Below are 20,691 nucleotides of genomic sequence, written 5' to 3' on the forward strand. Positions count from 1 at the left end.
AATGAGCTCTTTATGTCCGCAAAGGGGTTTGGTGGGAGTTCAGCAAAGATCAGGCCTCTTGGGATTATATGCTTACTGTTAGGGCCGATTAAAGCACTGGTATGTGGAAGAAAAGGCAGGCCCTAAGTGGACTTAGATATCATGGTGAGGGATGACAAATCTCAGCAGCAATCAAAGTTCTGATGGAGGAATGGGAGTTAGGAAAACGCCACCAGTCAAACAGACAAAATCTACTTTTCTTTAGTTTTGCACAAGCTGCCAGAGCGGCTGGCCAGCGTGCACTAACACCCACTCTTTCTTTCACAAAACGTCTAGTCTGGTCTGACTATTTCTCCCAGGTCTCCAAACATCGGGAAAACTTATCAAAGAGAACAGACGTCTTGTCTGTGACAGCAAGAGAGTCAGTTCAGATCATAAGACACTTCTTAATAGGTCAGCTGTTCACTAGAAACATTAGGGGTCGATTCTGATGGTGCTACCTTAGCTTTGCTTGATACCGTCTAGCTGACTTGCATGCTTCACCACAACCATCATTCCCACTCAATTTGAACACATAATTAATCTGGATATTAAACAAGCAGTGTGGCTGTAAATAAAATTCCCTGCATGATTAATTCTCTGGCGTGGTTTTGGAGGCCGGACATTTTCTTCCCTGTTCGGGCTAGTGTTACACGCTGGACTGTCTTAGCTCTGACCACCTCATAAAATCTGGCTCATAAATATTTTTTATTCTTAAGTCATATAAACTAACTCAGCTCTGTGTGAGACTGCAGTGGTTGAATACATGCAAATTATGCACTGAAGCTGTAGACACACACTGTTATTATATTTTGGAAGAAGTATGAGTTGGGGGGTTTTAGGAGCCTCAAGAATGCAATGTGTATGTCAAGAGTTGCATTTAGTAACATCTCATAGGAATTATGAGAAAAATGTAATTTGCAGAATTGTGACCATAAAATAGAGAATGTGTTCTTTTAAGGTTACATCACTAGTACCGCAATAATAAGGGAAATGTGTTTATTATTTAGAAATGTAAAAAAAAAAAAATAGGTTTAAATACATATTGTGTGGATTTTAAAAGCCATTATTAGCATGCTGGTATGTGATGTTTGGTCTAGATTTGTGCCAGCTCTGGTTTCTGTTTGCTTCCTGGTGAGATTAGTGGCTTAAGCTTGTGGCATCAGTGTCAATCTGGACACTAGAGAGAGATAGTGATGTTATTCTAGTTACATTAACACATCTTTGGTAGAAGTGGAAAAATAAGACTTTAGAAATGTGTTTTATGTTAAGAGAAAGAAAAACACAAACCTGAGCAAAGTGTAACAGTTCACAAATCAGTTTTATTAATTTAAACACAATCAAATAATATTGTCAAAAACATCTGTACACATATTTTGCAGACACTACAATCTTTTGCGTTTTCACAATGAGGCCCATGTAGTGTAAAGTATTTCCAGTTTGCATTTATGATTGCAACATAATAAAAAAAAAGCGTGCTGTATGAATCTATAAAACATTTCCTCTATTTACCTACCATTACCTTGATCTAGCAGCAATATGTAGATACCCCCGGAGTGCACGGGGAGAAGTTGTTTTGAGACAAAGGGGGGTCTGTTCGAGGAGGAAAGGGATTTGAATTGAAATGCAAAGGCCAACAGTGATCATGTGCAAAGGAGGGAAAAAAATTAGAAACACAACAAGTGGGTTTCTGTTTAAGAAATTCACAGTCGATAGCACATGTCCTGTAAGTTCACAAACCCCTCGAAGTTAGTGGCTTTTCTCTCACTGTTAATTATGGTTTCCCCGTCCACAGATGTAGAAGCACCACTAAAAGAGCTTCATGGGTTTCGGCTACTTCAAAAGAAGGACAGAATGTATTTTCAAAGTCAAAATAAAAACACTACATCATACAAAATTACACTTGCTGTACAAGAGTTTTTTTTTATAGTGCTTGTATAAAAGATAACAAAACCTATTCAAGCCTGCTGCTTTAAATATCAGATTTTTTTTTCAAATTTGTTGTTAAAATGACTGTCAGTAAGCAGGAAACTGCCCTCTGTCATTCCTAAAACCCTTATCAGAATTGTGTTTATGTTCAGATATATGGGGTCAGGGCTGCAAGCTGGTGAAATGCCATAAGGACACAAGTTGTGAGCTACCGTTCTGAGTAGCTAAAAAACAAAAAAAAAAACACTACTTTGTAATGTGTTTCTAAAGAGGACTTAAAGTAGAGGAGAGTTGTTACTCTATATAGAGGTGTGACTGATGTTTCCTGAAAAGGATGAAAAACATCACAGAAACAAAAAGAAAGGTCCTTGACACTTGACATCCATGCTTTTGGTCTTGACAAAACAATTGATAACAAAATCCTGTTATCTACATATTTGTTTACCGGACATAACTTGAACACATCAACACTTTCAGGTGTCACACAAGCTCATGTGTGATGGGATGCCTTATTTTTATTTCTTCGTTATTTTCTTTTTTACTTCAGTTAAAAAGCATTGCCATCTTTCAAGAGCATGTACCTAAATGAATATAGGAAGGAATAGTCCAGTGATTACAAACTTACACACACAAAAAAAAGATTTCCTCTGTACACGATTGTCTCAGCATTGTAAATAAAGTTTTTTGTTAATTTTCTTAAATTATTAGAAAACCCCTTTTTTGTTTCTTCCATAAATGTCTTCCTCTTGTTGTGATGGGAATTAATAGTACTTTGTAAAAGGCACGAGTCTTTTGTCATCGAGGTACCTTCTCAGTGGCACGGTGCCACTCACAAAGTCTTGGTTCATAAATAAGAAGCACAGGACTCCCACGGCGACACTCGACAGAGGAGCAGTCGCTTGTCCGTTTGTCCCTTTGTGGAGGGGAGACTTTAAAAGAAGGTAAACCGGAGGAAGAAGTTGTGAAGAGCAGAAGCGGGATGAAGAACTGTCACCACCAGGAGTCGCAGCCTGTGGTTGACTGTGGCTGAGTTCTGCGGCGAAGCAGTTCGAAGCAGGCGAGGCCGCCGGTAGCTCTGCTTTCCTTTCAGGTGTGAACCCTGACAGAGTCCCAGCACAAATGGGGGAGGCCGTAAAACACTTTGACAGCTTCAGAAAACGGCCGATTCACAGTAACCAGGGCAAGCAGCTGCTGTGCCGTAAATTCACCTCTCTCTGCTTTGCAGGAAAAAAAGAAAAAGTTTAAGGTTAAGACGACGTGTGACTGTATGTCAGCACATTGACTGCTCGCTTCTTTTTTTCCACTTTGCTCTTCTTCTCTTCCTTTGTAGTAAAGACAGCACACAAGAGGGGCTTCTCTTTTTTTTCTGAGCTCTGGCGGCTGCGGCAAGCGTGAGATGGGGCTGGAGGGCGAAGGTGAAAGGTTGCTTGATGTGCTGAGGCGCAGAGGGACGTACAATGGTGGTGTAGTGCTACAAGTACTCCAGGTCTAAAGCATGGTGGAGGGCCATGAGGTCTGAATGGCTGGAGATCCTCCAGAAGGGCATGTTGTGCTGTAGGAGGAATATAAACATTGTTTTAGGATTGGTTATGTAATTGATAATTCAAAAAACAGAAAAGTAAGTCATTTTCAGTCTTTTATTTTATAATACATATAATTAGATTCTGGCACTTTAATAGACTGGGAACATTCATTTAGTTCATATTTATTTAATAATTAATGTGTTTGAGAGAGGATAGATGTTGCATTGGTTAACATCCAAACAAGACTGGATATGTGATATAGTGAAAAGGGGTCAACATTTAAATAATAAAAGCTAAATTAAATGTTAAATGTGAAAAACTATGCCACACTTCTTAAATAGGTACAGAAGAATCCATTTAACAAAAACAATAGTTATTTGCTAATTTGTATCAATTCCCTAATTTATCAATAAAAATAAAAACAAATTCTTTCTGTGTTTTACACTGTAAATGAATCAGTATTGATCACACTGTTACCTTCCTAACATTTGCATAAAATCCTAGTTAGATTTTGTTCTTTCTACTAGAACTGGTGCGTTCTGTGAAGGAAAGCCACCTGAACTGCTCACTAGGTCAGCAATCATATCAATAACACACCCCAACTGCTCTCTGGTGCATGTGTCAGTGCAGCCATTTTGTACATCTGTACTTCTAACGAATTTCTCTGCTGCACCGATGTCCCGTTTTATACCAACAAACTAATTCAGCAGCTGCTTTCAGTCTGAAGAGAAATGAACTCCCTACGGCGTCTTTTGAATGAGCCTCCTGCCTGCCAGTGTGTTTTTAGGACAGTGCAAATGAGCTGTTGTTCCCAAGCTGAGGATGGGGGGAGAAACCTGAGTCGCAGAGAATGAAAAGAGCTTGTCAGGTAGAGTCCTCAGCTCCTCAGTGTGTGGAGCCCATTACCCTCCCCTTATCAAAGGTATGGCCTCTCCCAGGCATATGTTCCGCTTAGGGGAGCCTGCACTGACCCTTAAAAAGCTCTTTGCTTTTTGTTTTGTAAATTGTCTTTGCTTTTAAGTTTAAAAGCTAGAGATGTTATCTCTGCCTTCTCTCCCAGGCGATGGTAATAACTGAAGACAGAATTGTTTCAGGGATTGAGGGTTTTTTTTTTTTTTTGAGGGGGGTGGCAAGGAATGAGGAGAACTTTCAGGCATTTTGCTTTTGTAGTTCCACACAGTGTCACGTCTGATATAAGGCCTCCTGATGGGTGAAATTGTTGTGTTATTTCACGTCCTCTCTGATGTTGACACAGAAACCTTTTTACTCCATGGCGTGTCGTGGGACTTGCACCACTACTTGGATGGGGGAAAAAAAAACACCTTATCCTTCCATCAATGTCACACTCCAACTCAAGACTGAGTGAAAATATTTGCATCTATTTCAACAATCATCTCTCAAAACCACATTCCCAGGGCGTGTACGCTTTTCATAACACAGAGCTATTGCTTTACACTTTTATCCAGGGTTAAGATTGTTACTTCTCCCTAATCACTGCCTAATCATTCTTTGTGCATCCTCACGCTTCTACTCTGTATTTACTGACTAACACGTAAAATAGGAGCTGGAAGCTTTTCAAAGGGAAGCTATGTCTTCATTCTGACAATGTGGTGCATCAAAACTGTCAGGTAAATATGTTTCAAGGCCGCTGATGAATTTGTTGTTGAATATGTTTGCTGCATGCAGCCTTTGGTTTACATCCAAACCTGACAGGGAGGCTGAATACACAAGTTGTGGAGCAAGAGCCAAAAGGTAACATAAAAAGGGCAAGTCAGATGTCAGATTCATGCGACGTGATACCGTTGTGTTTTCTAAGAAGAATTGGGGGCGGCAGCGGGGGTGCGTGGGGGGGTGCTTCTTGATCCAGCTCGTGCTAACAGGCTTGTCACTGCAGTAAATATTCTAATTTCATCAACAATAATTTAAGCCTCCTATATGTGCGCTCTATTTACGATGTGCCTTCAACATGCCTGAAAGGGCTTGTCTAGCATTACAAATACAGCATTCACACTGCTCAGAGCACCAAGCTGAAATATATAATTATGCCATCTCCCCCCTCTCCTGCTCTGTAAACCTGAGATGGCAGAGGAAGAGCGCTGATTACACACTACAGACTTTCTCTCTTGTACTTGGATGCTCTGTAAGAGGATAAACGAATGAAAGCAAAGCAAGATTGTTGAGAAGAGCTAAAGATTTAATTCTTCAGAAAGGTATGCCAGGTATGTTTTGTGTTCCATTCTGAACAAACCTCTGACCTTACAAAAAGAATATGTGGCACCTCTTACCTTTTTTGAGCCTTGCTCCTCTTCCACCCCATCTCCAACAACAATGTAAACAACTTTCCTCCCGAACCTTTGAATTACTCTCTCAAAGCAGCTCTCCTTCCCTGTGAAGGAGTCGAGGGGAGGATGTTAGTGGAGTGTTGCGTGAATGCAAACATACACACTGACACAACACACACACAGTTGCAAAAACACTAAATAGCAAGTTGAATCACAGGCGCAGGGTAAAACAGATGCTTTAAAAGACCATACTGACAAAACAGGGCAGAATGTAAACAGAGAGTTTGGAAAAGAGATGTGATAAGATCAGCCCTCAGATAAAGACAATCTTAAAAGCATTAACTTTGCCCCTCTCCTCCTAAAACCTGGTACAAATGGACAAATCACTCTTGCATGTTACAGGGTCTGTTTGCTCCTGAGATACACATAGCTACGCTCCCTTCCAGCTCTGAACCGATGGCACTGAAAACATTGCAACAGGAAAGTTTGATGTTTATTTTGCATTTGAAACAGTGAAAAAGGGGGTTGGAGGGAGGAAAACGGGGATATATGAGCAGAAGTAGGAGGGGGGGGTCTGTAGCTCTGGAATGACATAAATGTGCAGAAGTGGTTTCATATGCAGAGATGGAGGAGCAGAGGCCTGGAGAGGCCCAATGCAGAGCCTGCTCCAAGAAAATAATCCCAGGCTGATTAGGACTATTCCCTCACAGAAGAACATCAACCCTCTCCGGTGACCAAATCTCCCACCCTGTCCACACCTCAGCCCTGACACTTAGGTAGCATGTGTGTCCTAGTTGTTTACACTCAGCAACCTTGAAATAATAAGCACACGTGTCCCACAGTGACAGCCAGGACACAGTGGGCAAAACAAAGAAGAACCAAATCACTCATTTCAGACACATAAAAAGCTGTGTTTACCTATTTTGGTTGCACTATAAATATTCTCAATAGGAAAGGCGACTCCCAAGCCGTAGAGCAGGACCTTCGCCAGGGCAGGGATGAGCTGCGTGGTGGTCACCAGGATATTCACACAGTTTGACCTGAAGAATAAAGTAAAGACATTATTCAAAATCACTCTGAGGGAGGGCAAAAGAAAACACAATGTGAAGAATATGAAGACACAGCAATGTATCATTTCCTTAAAACATGTCCTGAAATGAAGGATTGCCTCCTTTTTCAAGTCTGATCTTTCAGCAGTCTTATTTGTCAAAATTAGAAGAGACAAGCTGTCCAAAAGACAAATCCACAGCATTGTTGCTTTTTCTATCGCTTGGAATGGAGTGGACTTATTTACACCACATATAAGTTTATATATGCGCGGTGTGGGACTGGCTACAATTTTCCTCGCTGGAGTCCTACCTTGAGTGGATTAATGTTAGTGCTTTCAGTGCCAGTGTTAACCAGGAGTCCGTCAAGGCTTCAATTTCTGCTCGCAATTGCAACCAGGCTTCCCTTTTGGCTGGGCCCAGCAGACCTGAAATGCAGGGTAACATTGTTTGGGTTGGACCAGCCATCCGAATACCACTGAAATGTTCAAAATTTACCCCTGCTTTTAGAACACACACGCATCTGAACACGCACAGGCACTCCTACAAACGCCCACACAATGAGGGGGCACACACACATGTGCAAACTCATTTCTGCACAACAGATCTGCCAGTGCTTATCGGGGATTACCTCCGACGTTATTTTTGTAGGTGGTGTAGATTTCTTTTACTCGTCTGTAGCGAAAGGCCAGTTTTCTCATCCAGTCCACACCTCCCCGCACGCCTGTGGCCAGACACAGGTTGGCACTGGTAGCTGCTGCATGGAAACCATCAGCACTGAAGTTATACGTACTAAAGTAAAGACAGAGATAGAATCTGTTAGAACAAGCTGCTTCACTTAGACATTTCTTGTCAACTTAGGACCCAGAATTAAAAAATGCTGGTGCCACACCTTAGATCCTGGCCGTTGTCATCAGAAGATACATCATCAATGTGTACCTGGTCACATTCCTGCAACACAAAAAACCTTTTAGAACTTACAGATATTTGTTTCTTTGGAAAACATATTTTTTACATGTTCCAAGTAATTTTTTTACAAGACGCAACATGTATTTTTCAAGAATGTGTGATTCAACTTTCAGATCATCTCTTTACTGTGAGCTCTGAGCAAATTGAGCTCAAAATCAGTCTGAAAGGACAACTACCTTCAAAAATGTTTGAGAAAGACTTATCTGAAGAGCCATGAAGATGCTACAAATAAATATACCTATACATATAAAGCAAAATACACACAATTTGGATATTAGAGGGCCTTGTAGAAAAAAACAAAGATTCAGAGTTTGAGCATGTGGCCGTTTGTGCATCTCCAATTATACGTGCACAACCCTCTCCTCCATGTCTCCTCTTGGAAAAGCCGAGGGATTCTGCAGCTCTGCACTGATTCCACCGTTACACAGTAACACAATCCAGACTTTCTGGTAAATGTAACCTACTAGAAAAATTGAACCTGATGCTAACCGCCAATGAAATTATGACCTCTGATTGCTGCTGCGCCACACACCAACACAGCCCCGGGGCCAGCCAGCCGTCCGGCCGTCCGGCAAGAACACACAGGAGAAAGCAGACCAAAAAAAAAAAAAAAAAAAAAAAATCTGTTATTAGTTTTCCATTTATAGGAGAACTCTAGTTCCTTCCCCCTTCCACCCTTCTCTCCGCCCTGTCAGCCAGCTTGAAATGTGAGGGAGTCCTGCCTTGGCACTCAGATCAACACATTTCACGTGTAGCTGAGGAAAGACAGAGTAGCTGTGCTGTTTTGTGTTTTTTTTAAGCTATAACTTGTATTATTTATCGATTTAGACAACATGAGGTTGAGCAGCAAAAGCAAAAAGCCTGAAAATTCATGTGATGTTAACTTTAAATTTGTTTCAGTCAGCTGTAATCTGATGGGAATAACAGAAAAAGTATCTGATAATACTATGATGTAGTTTCTCTTCTAATGTCTTTGGAAAGCTGAAGGATTTAAATGGGTAACGTAACTGCCAAAAGCGTTAGTTTCACCTGTTTAAGGTTATGTGAGAAATAATAATTTCTCATGGAAACTGAAACTTGGGGAAGAGAATTCCTTTAGTTTCAAGTATAAAAAATCCCTTCCAATTTTTTGAGCTTTTTAATTAAGTTTCATCCGGTTGTTAAGACACCCAAACACAGAAAGGACTTCCTTGTTTTAAGTCAATCTAACTGAGGCCAAATGCTGACGTTATTACATTCCTCTCTAATGCTGGAGCAGGGTAAGGGTAAGGGCTTTGGACCGTAAACCTTTTTTATTTTACTGGTTCCCCTCTGAACAAATTTTTCATCTCCCTGGATTTGTGGGGAGAGGGAGGGAAGAGCAACGTGAGGAGAAACTCAAACCAGCTGTTCTTTAACAGAATTAAAATCTTGACCCTCAACCCCAGTTCTAATGCAGCCATTCTCTCGCCAAGCCTCTCCCAGCAAGCCCCAAGATCCAAAGAGGAAAAGACTTTGACCCCGTGACCCCTCTCCCCTCCTCTCTAGGGCTCCGGCACCCCGATAAGGGGGTGGAAGGGTAGAGAGGTGGAGATGGAGGAGAGCAATGGGTAAAACGCTGGGAGTCCAAACTGACCTCACATGGAGAGAGCGTGGAGCGCCGCAGTTCAGAAGATGGACTGCCAACTAACAGGAGGTGCAGGCGGGGCTCGTTGCTCTGTTGGCCTAATCTGTTTCCACACACTCACTAACAGATCATTAATAGTTGAAGAAAGCTGCAATTTGTCTCAGCTTGACTATCTGATGCCAACAAACTTAAAGACAATTTATAATAATCCAAAAACAATCTCCAAAACAGAGCTCAACCCGGACATATAGGTACAATTAACTCCTTAAGTAGAGGAGGCATGTATGTTTGTTTAGGAAAACAAAAGCAGCACCTTGGGTTAAGCGCCTCATAAAGCCTCTTTTTAAAGACCCCCCCCCCCCCCCCCCCCCCCATCCATTCTGGTGCAAGTGACTGGAATGCTTCTTTATCCACTAATTACCTACTGATGAATCAGCCACAATCTGCCAACAATCAGCTTCTGCCACCTCTCTCACTGCATTGGTACAGGACCATTCAGTTCCACTCATTTGGTATAACATCCCAGAATGTAAGCTGTCTTCTTGTTCCTTCTTGACAATGGCTCCCCGTCTTGTTCTTCCCAGTAATTTGTTTCTTTCGGAATGTGACGGCCAACATGGATCAAAACAGATATTTGAGAACAATGTTGTTCAACATGTTAATTATGGATCTACTTAAATGCCTTCAGCCAAACAGACCCAAAACACATACATATGTCTCAGTAATTAGGCCTAACTGCAGCCGTTATAACTGCAGCCTGATTATGAATGATTTTTCATGGACTCAAAGCTAATAAACACATCAAACCTCAACAAATGTAGAGCATTAAAGATTCGAAAGGCCAAGAAAAATATCGGGGTTTTTAGTTTGAATGCCTTCTATCTTCCACTTTCTTGTTTCTACATGTTTATGTGGTTTTTCAATTATGATGATGCTTAATTAAACGATGAACAGGTCTGGCACCTCCAGATAGAGGTTTGTCTGTGTGTGTGTGTGTGTGTGTGCACGAGCAGTGGGAATAAGAAGGGTGAGGGTTGTTGGATGAATGAGCAGACTCCAACAATTACTGTTCCCAGCTGGGGCTGGTATAAACCTCTGCACTGGCTCCCTGGGAGGACTGGGAAAGCTTATAGAGGAGGTGGCTGCGGGTAATGTCGTACAGTAACCCTTACACATACTCATTAGGAGCCACTTCTGAGGGCCTCGTAAACACCACAGAGCCATGAATAGTGTGGGATGAAGTGGAGAGAATGGAAAGAAACACAATTAGGTGGTGAATTTTACTGTTCTGTCACTTGGAAGTTCACAAATAAACACTTGGAAGATGAATTGCAGGTAGAAGTATATTGTAAAATATGGTCACGTAAGATCATATGTAGTCATATTATATTAAAGTAGCATATGCACTTGAAGTTAGTGAATTACCTAAAAGAAAAAAAAAGTTATATAATTATTTGTTTGCATAACTTTGACAATAGACTGACAATGTTTCATGATGGTGGCACATGGAGGGGCAGTCTGAGAATTTCTCAGAACCTTTTGAACATCTCTTTTCCACTGAATCCCCCTGTTCTCCCCTCACCAAACAAACAGTGGTCTCTCTAAAACCTACAATCACCGCTAACTCACACCAGATGTTCCTACTGTACTAAGGAGTGAAGACCCTTTACCAGAAGCCGTCACAATTACACCCTGTCCAAACACTGCATATTTCTGTTAAATTCATCAGTAACAATCTTGTCTTTTATATGACTTCATTTGGCTTTTATGCAATATTTATCTGTGCAGGAAGAAAGGAGAGGATACGTCTGCCTCAGGATGCTTCTATCTCTGCATCATTCACTCTCTCTTCCTTTTTCTGTCTCTGTCTTTCCCCTGGCGTGCTGAAAACCCTTCACTGGGGAGGAAGTTATCAGAGCCCTCTTTGTTCCTTCGGCATCTGTCATTAAGCAATCAGCGATGACGGCCTAAGTCTTCCTGTAGCCCTGGAAAGAGTTTGGAGTGGTGACTGCAACAGTCAGAGGCAGGGAGAAGAAAGATGGGGCAACTCTGCAATGCATGTAAATTACCAAAACAGAGAGGACCATGTTTTTTTTTTTCTTTCCTCATGAAGGTCTAGGTCACTGCAGTACAATGGTGTCTACTTTTCAGATACAAGCTGTACCCTCCTTCCCCCCTCTCTCATCTCTCTCAGGTGAGCTGTGTGCTCTGTCGGGGTGGGGGGTGGGTGGTCAAAACCACAGTGTGAGCGACAATAGCCATCATCACAGATGCCTCATGACCCTACAGGCTAATGCCATGTGAAAAAGGCTCATCCATGGTTCGCAGGTTCTCAATACTGCCACTACTGGCAGAGGCTGTCATCCCCACCCCAAACCCCCTGCCCCCCACCCCGGTCTGTGACCCCCAGTAACTTCCTTCTCCGTTCCCACCACAGGCATCCCTCTCTATGGGGGGAGGAGGGGTGTAGAAAGGGGGAGGCACTGTGATTATGTGGGGGTCAAACACAGGATGTGGGTAACAAAGGAAGAGTTCTTCAAACCCACTTCATTCCAATCCACAGTCTGTGCTTGAACAGTCACGGAATTCAAACAGCAGTGCCAAACAAAGCACAGGTACAGAGAAGTCTATGCTGGTTTCACAATAAAGAAAAAAAAATCCCACATTCAGAAGAAAGGATTCATATGGTGCTTTACTCAGAAACAAGCTGTATTTGAACAAAGTGGATCTTGAAAACTGTCTAAAAAGTTGAGAAAACAAAATGGGAACACCTCACAGGTAGACAGCGAAAAACACAAGTTAGTTATGTGTGATTGATGAGCTGCTGCTCATTATTTCCTATTTTTGGCATTTCACATCCAAACCGCACCTCAAGGCGAGCAACATTAAGTGCTATATCAAATCTCAGTCATTTCAGCATTTTCCCAAAGCAGTGAACATATCCACAGTGAAGCACTTTGTTCCTGCCAAGCAGACTGACGTTTGGACAAATATGTCTGCTGTAGTTCCCCACAAACCATCTTGGGCAGGTGCTGCGTCCTTTTATCTTTTTTTTTTTTCACATACAGGACAAGAAATCTATTCTTAAATATCATCATTTGTCACCAGACAGTAATGCTATATTGGTGTATGAAACAGTTGTGTTGGGATAGTGGGTTGAGGGTGGGGGGTGACGTGGAACTCTGCGGAGCAAAGACTGACAGGGTGGCTTTGAAAGTTACGCTTTCTGTCTGTAGTCTTTCCAGAACACGTCAGTGGCCCTGCCCTGAGATTTGATGGAGTCATGTTGAGGAACATGACAGAGTTGCTGCATCAGTGGCCAAGCAAATGATTAAATACCCACATCAGTGTGAACTAACCCAAAGAAGTTCATCTAACTTTATATATATATATATATATATATATGTGTGTGTGTGTGTGTGTGTGTGTGTGTGTGTATGTATATATAAGAAATATTGTTGAACTTTGTGTTTTTATAATAATCTCAGGTTTCAAAATTCTTACTGGTGCAGATTGATTCTTTTATGTGTGATTATGCTACATTTAGTTTTAAAGAGTGAGAAAAAAATCAATGCCACTCAGCTACAGAGTTAACTGGTAAATGATCAACAGAGTGGTTTAATTTCAATGAAAATCGGAGTTAGCATCATGTTCCTTCTTACCAGGAATAAAATCATGGAAAAATAAACTATCTGGGAAAACATAATAAAGCTACCAGCCCTGTGGAACAGCAAGTATAGGATCTGACTCTCGGCAGTGGGACATAAAACTAACAGAATGGCTCTAAACTAAGAGGCTCTGGAGAACCGTTTCAGCCACTAAGCAAAGGTAACCGTGCGTTTCACAGCATCTGTCATTAACAGGCAGCCCCTGGGTGAGAGTGACAGAGAAGGTTTCAACCCCAAGACTGCAGGCTGGGAGCAATAAAAGTTATTAAGTAGACAGTGTTACAGGATTTCTACACAGGTATGCGTACGTGAGAGTTTTTGGATACTTTCATGAGAATTTGTTAGTTGTGTACATGTTTTCATTTGAGACTTTGCTCCAAGTTTTGAGTGCATGTGTACAAGTGTTGCACACAACACGGACGCATCAGAGGGATTATTTAAAATGTTCCCACCTTTAGAGACCTCTCCCCCTGTGAGTGGTTTGCCCCCGTGCCCTTTATTCTCCAGACAGGGAGGGTTGTTTTCCCATCCAAGGAGGCGGGAGACGGCAGCCCTCGTACCCCACTGAGAGGGGATCACAGGGGGCTCGGTCAGCAAGAGAGAGGCCCCAGGTTCCCACATACTGCTCAGCATTAAGAGTTTAGGCTACAGCAACACACTTATAGTAAACTCACACCTCGAGCCACAGCAGAGTTGTCAGTCTTCCTAGTGAACTCAGCCTCAGTGGGTTTCATTACACACATCACTTTAGACCATCATTTAACTTCACATGCAGCTTTATGCCACAGTCCACATATGAAAATGGCATCCAGTTAACTTAATTTAACACATTTCAAACTGTGGGCAATAAATCTTCTCAATAATTAGCTCATTTTCATCTTTTTTTATCTCCCTAATTTATATCACCTTACCATTATAGTGCAACAATTAATTAACAAATCAGAATAAATACAGGCTTTCTTTTAGGCTTGAAATGTGATTAATCCAAGATGTAAAATTGAACATGTTTATCTCTGCAGCCCCTGAAATAAAACTTCTCCACGATGGAAATATTAATACAGTGGAGATCACATCAATAAGGATCATATTGCCCTGAATTACTTTCCTAATACTTCCTTCACTGAGAGCATTTTTGATGATAAAAACAGATTGTACTGTTCATACAATCCTACACTCCTTTAAAGGGCTTAACGGCAAATGGTCCGTGCAAGGCAATCGATAGAAATTTCCACGCATGTGTGTTGGAAAGGGGGAAGTCTTTTGGTGAAGCTGCAGTATTTCAGGGACCCACTTTTAAAAATAAAAATAGTGAATGAAAAAAGAAAGTACTGATCCATACAAAGGTTGGAGAAAAGAAGAGGGAGAGATAGAGAAAAAGTGAGAGAGACATAAGGGTGAAACTGATCCCTGTTGACCCCTTCGGCATGCCCTCTTTCTTTTTATGACTTTCCCCCGAATCATCACTCACCAGCTCTATCAACACGGTCCAACCTTCACTCACACACACATGCACACTTTAACACACGTATTACACAAGCTAAGACTAGCGCTTCCGCTGTGGCCTTTGCAGACTGAATAAAACATCAGACTTAAGGGATGTTTAAAGTTGCCAAAAAGATCCCTAAAGCTTTATAAAAATTAACCTAGTTAATTTCTTTAAAACAAACAAGCCAATATTTTAATAAAAATTAAATAATTTTAAATTTTATTCTAATTTTAAGAGTTCTAATTTTATGTCCTTGTGCAGAGGCTGGTGGGACAACAGTGCTGAGGCTTGGACGGAGCGCTCACACACGTTAGACCACTAACTCTGCACCTGTGTTTCTGCACAGTCTCAGGGGTCTCCCTTTATGGCTTAGACTAAATTAGATGGACCATATGCATTTCTGCACATGCTTAAATACATAACTGCTGCTGGCTGCGGTATTTATAGTGGGACTCTATTTAGCTCTATCTGAGATGGAGGACTGTAAATCAGCAGAGAGGAAACACAACTGGTTAGGCATTGCTGAGAACAGGCACTTAACACTCAGACTGGCCTGGCTTAGTTTAAGAGGAGAGATCAATATGCCTTCGAGAGAATGACACTTCTTCCCTGGTCTGATTAATAATGACAATCGTGGCAGAGTCAGCAGAGAAGGTCTTTACATTGGACAATTTAAAAAGCATTCCTTGGGCAGACCCCAGCCAGTTACTTCAGACATGACAGTTCAAGTTGGAAAAAAATATCGGAATCTTTTAAGTGTCAAAACAAAATCTAATAATTTTGTAGCTGAGAGAGAGCAGAAGAAACATACGTGCTGGGTTTTCAAATAATTTTATAAGTAGTCTGAGCTGCCAATTCATCTGTAAACGGTTTCATCACACATAAAAAGAAATCAAAACACAGGACAGATGTTGAGCAAAACCACATTTAAGAGTTGTCACAAACTGACATTTTTTTCAAATGATTGGGGCACGTCTGTTAAATAAAGCACAGCTAGAATTGATTCTACACGGCCGGGGCATAAGGGAATATTTAACCAGCCAATTGCAGCCAATTAACTTTGATCACGATGGCTGCGTTTGGAATCTCAGTCATTCGTCCTGTCTGGCGGGAGAATGAACGTTTTCTCTCGTCTCCCGGGCCCGCATTTTTTTTCTCTCTTCCTGGGCTTACTTCGTGTAACACGGCCGAACACGGCGGTGAGTAATGAGACTTGGCAGACTGGCCGCAGATCTCTTCACACTTAAGTATCAAACAAAACATTTCCTCTCATGTGAGGTCAGCAGAATGCAGGACACCGAGGAACAGCAGAGGGTCAGTGGGATCAGATTTGCCAGGAGAAAGATGTTGAGAGGTATGCCGAAAAATGAAAGAAATAAAAACTGAATAAAATCAAAGCCAGAGAATTGGACAGAGTGACTGCAAGAACTTTTTTCTTTGCTTATTTATAGGTTTGATGTCTGGGTCTGAACTAGGCAAGCTCTTTATGTCTAAGAAATGAAACCTCAAGTGAAGAGGATACAGCACACACACACTATCTCAATCCATTCATTCCTCTGCCCCAGGGGAAGATTTTACACTAGGCGTACATGAATCGGGGAGACAGCGGGGGATTTCATGCTGTAACGAAGGGGTCTGTGGTGTAGGTGGACAGCGACACCAAGCACACAGCATGACACACAGTCAGACAGAGCAGCCACAGAAACATTAGAGCCTGACAAATTGCACTGGCTGCCATGGAAGTGGGAAGGAGGAGTAGGATGGGAGGTGGGGGGTTGGGGGGGTGGCAGAGCTGGTGACCCAGGAGACTGACCGCATGTAAAATTCATGGCATCCCTAGGCTCTGAAGTAATACTTCAGTCTCGTAGGATGGATAGCTGAAAGACAGACCCCATGCTACTCTGCAGTTGTTGCTGCTTTTACAAAAAATCTTCAGTTCCTGTTTGAATATATCCACACTTTTGTGGCTGCTAAAATCATCACAATATGAGCAGAAGTTATCTGTGCAGAGTCCAAAAACAGCAAAGCAAAACACACATAAATACACTCACCTCTAAGTCGTTAAAGAATAAGTGTGTGTCAGCCAAGTTAAAGATCATTTCTTCCATCCTCAGGCCTAATGATACAGATGTTGGTGGGTCCTGAAATACAAAAATTATTCAAGCAAAAATTACGTTAGTGTGTTGGTTCAAAAAGGCACATGAAGCAGGTAATACAATAGAGCAAGTAATGATATAAACGTTGAGTGACTCAATTAACCCAAAATCCCTTTAAATTCCTCTGCAGGCTATTCCCATTAAAGGAAGACTTTAGGCAGACTTGAAAGTTTCGACCTCTGTTTACGACCCTCTGAGAGGGACCAGAATAGTCATCAGAAATGCCACAGACTTGAATGAATGCAGTAAAAGCTTGTCTCTTCTCAGGAAGGGTGGTCGCTTTAGAAGAGCTGGGGTCATAGCCTCATCATAAATAGCCCATTCTTCACATACTTGTGCTGATGCATCATTTGATTGCTCTCCAGGTGATTCAACACCATTGCTCCCTTAAGTTTCTTTAGATAATTAACTAGGTCTTCATTAACAGAACCAAAAAATAATTGCAAATGCAAAATGTAGTCTAATAAAGCCCTGCATCAGGGATGGCGACAAGTTTTTTTCCTTAAATCATAATCTCTGTCAGTAATGCGACACGTTCTGTAATGGTGATATGGTTGCACTGTCTGTAAGATAATACCTCAAAAGGAGTGAAGGCCAACATAAATAGTTAATGAGTCTATGACAATGAGTGTGGTTTTCCCTTTAAGAAGATAATGAATAGGCAAAAAGTTTTAAAATGTACAAGAAGCCTTGGGAAGTTATGTAATACGAATAAAAGATCAAAGAAAATTAACTTCATACCAATAAGTTCAGATTTTTTTCTTATAAAAACACCATTAAAATCATATTGTAAATTGCAAGTGTTTTGTTTCTTTTTTGTCTTAAAGCAACCTAAATTTCTCTTATATCTTAAATCTCTAATTAGCAAATTGTCTTCAACAAGCAAAGGATGAGGAAAGACAATAGCTGTCTGTGCAGGCTGCTTCCCTGCAGCTGGCTGAGATCTACGTTTAAGTCAGGCCAGGCAGGACCAGAAGCAGGGATTACAGAGTTAAACCACCTAAAGACACACCTGAGCTTTCCGCTGATTAGCTGTCACACCCCACAATGCTTATGTTTTCACTAAAATGACAGAGAGCAAACCACACAAGAAGACCTGAATCCCCACTTCTCCAGGCTTTCTCCGTCATCCTAACCTCCCAGTCTGAATCAATCTTTCAATAAGAATTCATCAAAAACAATTAGCTGCCTGCATCAACGGACTACCATCTCCTTCTTCTCAACCTCTGCTGCTGTTGGGAGAATTAGCGTTGGTCTGGTTTGGTGGGAAAAAGGCAGACCTCTCTGGCACAAGTGAATCCTTTCCAATTAAATCTAAACAATCAGTCAGTGAGGGAGTTAAGAATACAAGCAGGCCAGAAGGCCAAAGTGCTGCTGCTGTCATTGCTCCAGCACCACCTGTCCTGAGATGTCAGTGCCTCCAGGGAGGGGGCGCCAAGACACCCCCCCTCCCACCCCTCCACCCTGAGCCCCTCAGCAATAACACACCCACCAACACACACATATCCACACCCGCTTTAAGCTTCAGCTCTAGCCAGCCCAATGGCAGCACAGCTGGCCTCAGCCATCAGCTTTATGGGGGTGAGCTGCCTTGATGCCAATTAAAAAGGGCTGATAAGAACAGCAGTGTGTTTATGTGTGTATGAGGGGGGGGGAAGAGTCAGAGTGGGTGGGAGGTCAGAGTGAGTGAGAGAAAGTGTGGATGTGCATTCACTCAGATACACATCTATTTATAGTAAGCTAAGAGCAGTGGAGAAGAAAAACTGTTTTGTAACTTTTTTGTTTATGCCACTAAGATAAAGAAGACATGACTGACAGGTGGGAGGTGAAGGAGAAGAGAAAGAGTGGTTGATGCAGTGGAGGGGGATGTTGGACAGCTTCACTTTCTTTCTGAGGTAGTTTACAGATCAGCATTTCTGATAGGCTTTGATGTTGTGTGCTCTGTGGTTGCTGCAAGCCAACATTCCTCTATTATGATATTACTTAAATATGATCGTGTCAGCAGGTTCAAGCATGACAGAGGGAGAAACATCGGTGAAATGTGACCAAAATGAGCAGAGACGGAGAAAAACAGGGAACAAAAGAGAAAACGGAGTGAGAGGGACTGTAGTGGCTGTCACATCCTATATGAGATCTGATGGAACGGGCCCTTATGGAGTCAGGAGTGTTTCCTGTTACAGAGGAGCACATTGGAGAACCCTATGGGTAATTGTGTGTGTTTTCACATGTGTGTGCGTTTGGTGTGAGAGCCCCTCATCATTGAGCCACAGCTTCCTAAGCCTTAGCTCTCTCTTTACCCAGCATGCAGGGCTGGGAATAAAGTAAATAAACAGTGGAGGGTCGCAGGGCAGCCCTCCTTCACCCCAGAAACAAAACACTGCCCCCATCAAACACCCCCTCATACCAGAACAAAGGCCCAGAGCATGAGCCGCAGACGCTAAGCTCTCTGACATATGAGGAGCAATATGTCATTTTTTAAACTTCAGAACCAGATAAATCCACAGCCAAAACAACCGCTACTCATCAACAAGAGAAGATAAAATGTGAATGAATTTATGACAGCCAGTAATTGTTCTGGACTGTTCTCTGGGATTGAGGATGCATTTTTAAGACTATATGACCTGAAGAAAACCATGAGAATAGGATTCTGCCTTATTTCCCAAATTGTTTGTTTAGAAAGTTTAAATTTAGAGAAGCAATTTACATGAAAAAACAAATAGCAAACCCTGGAAAAGTAAACTCTTCATCTTCTGAGCATACACAGTTACATGGGACAGAAAATGACCTACTACTATCATAACAAATATGTTTATTAATATTTATATATACATATGTGTATATCTTTAAATTTGAATCCTAACTAAGCAACGTTCAGGAGAATCTTTGTGTTCTAGTTTCAAGGAATCGCTTTTGGTGAATTCGGCCTCTTGGCAGGGTCTCTGGGGAGATCCCTGTCTGAAAAGGATGGATTGAGAAGCACTTAATTAAACTAACAATGTGGCATTTCTGAGGGAGAAAGGAACACTCAAGATGTGTCAATAGACAGCCAGAGTGCAACTGTTGTGAACCCCTCCAGCCGAGCCCCAAGCAGCCATGCATAGCTCCAACAGCTGCAAAGAGCAGTCAAATACTTGCCAGGCCTCATTGGACCTATTAAAAAAAGAAACAATTATCTGTACATCGAGTTCTGCTCTGTCCTCCCACTATGGACAAAGTGAAATCTATCCTTCGCTCAATGGCCATTACCCCACGCTGATCCTTATTCTCTCCTTTTAATATTTATGCGTTTTGCTGATAAAGTGCACTGCTGTCACAGTCTGATGTCACTCACCCGTCCATATCTGTTGGCATAAGAACCCGTAAGCAAGGAATGGAAAACGATGATTGTTTCATCCAGGTCCCAGATGAAAACTCGCTGGAGAGATGGAAGCAGAGGCGGGGTAGGATAGAAACAAAGGAAAACAGAGAGAAAAGAAGCAAAATCAATGGTGCACTCTGTCAGGCTGCAAGGTGATCCTGTTGGTCAATAGGCCAGGAGCGTGTATTTGCGTGCCACAGGGACTAGGATCCATTTGCTTGGGCTGGTCACCGCAACACTTTTCTTATCACCCCACTACACACATTCAACCCCATGCCCTTTACATTAGAGTAATCAATAGTGACAAACTAATTAACTAGATATGTTAACATGCCATGATGTCAGTGCTATAATGGCTGCTCTTATCCTCATTCAAATTAATACTGTATTAATGAAGAGATGAGGAGTGTATTCTGACATGTGGTCTCTATCAATGTGAGTGAAGCTATCATTATTTCTCACAACTAGGAAGCAGCTTTCAAGCACTACAGTATATATTCAGTTCACTTCAGAGATTTATTTATATACCTGATTGTTTATTTACAAGTTATACATGAGAATGTTATATATGATATGTGTTACTGATGAGTCACGTATTCCAAAATGCATCAATAATATATTAATAGTTAAGTTAATTAAGTGTTTAAGAA

The 20,691-nt window shown here is 41.7% G+C and overlaps 1 protein-coding gene across 8 annotated transcripts in view; it reads right to left on the bottom strand.

Moving 5' to 3' along the window:
- Positions 1 to 3,288: 3,288 nt before the first annotated feature.
- eya1 (EYA transcriptional coactivator and phosphatase 1) overlaps positions 3,289 to 20,691 on the bottom strand; it is a 59,792-nt gene continuing 42,389 nt past the window's right edge. For all 8 annotated transcript variants that reach the window (XM_041968983.1, XM_041968982.1, XM_041968981.1 and 5 more), the window contains 8 exons: positions 20,015 to 20,098; positions 16,579 to 16,668; positions 7,691 to 7,749; positions 7,430 to 7,590; positions 7,112 to 7,226; positions 6,671 to 6,792; positions 5,756 to 5,856; positions 3,289 to 3,499 (listed from right to left, as the gene is read on the bottom strand). In XM_041968983.1, the coding sequence (XP_041824917.1) occupies positions 3,419 to 3,499; positions 5,756 to 5,856; positions 6,671 to 6,792; positions 7,112 to 7,226; positions 7,430 to 7,590; positions 7,691 to 7,749; positions 16,579 to 16,668; positions 20,015 to 20,098 (813 nt within the window). In that variant the 3' untranslated portion in view covers positions 3,289 to 3,418. The remainder of the gene's footprint in view (positions 3,500 to 5,755; positions 5,857 to 6,670; positions 6,793 to 7,111; positions 7,227 to 7,429; positions 7,591 to 7,690; positions 7,750 to 16,578; positions 16,669 to 20,014; positions 20,099 to 20,691) is intronic.

This window comes from Melanotaenia boesemani, chromosome 18 (genome assembly GCF_017639745.1).
Source record: "Melanotaenia boesemani isolate fMelBoe1 chromosome 18, fMelBoe1.pri, whole genome shotgun sequence".
Classification (NCBI taxonomy): Eukaryota; Metazoa; Chordata; class Actinopteri; order Atheriniformes; family Melanotaeniidae; genus Melanotaenia; species Melanotaenia boesemani.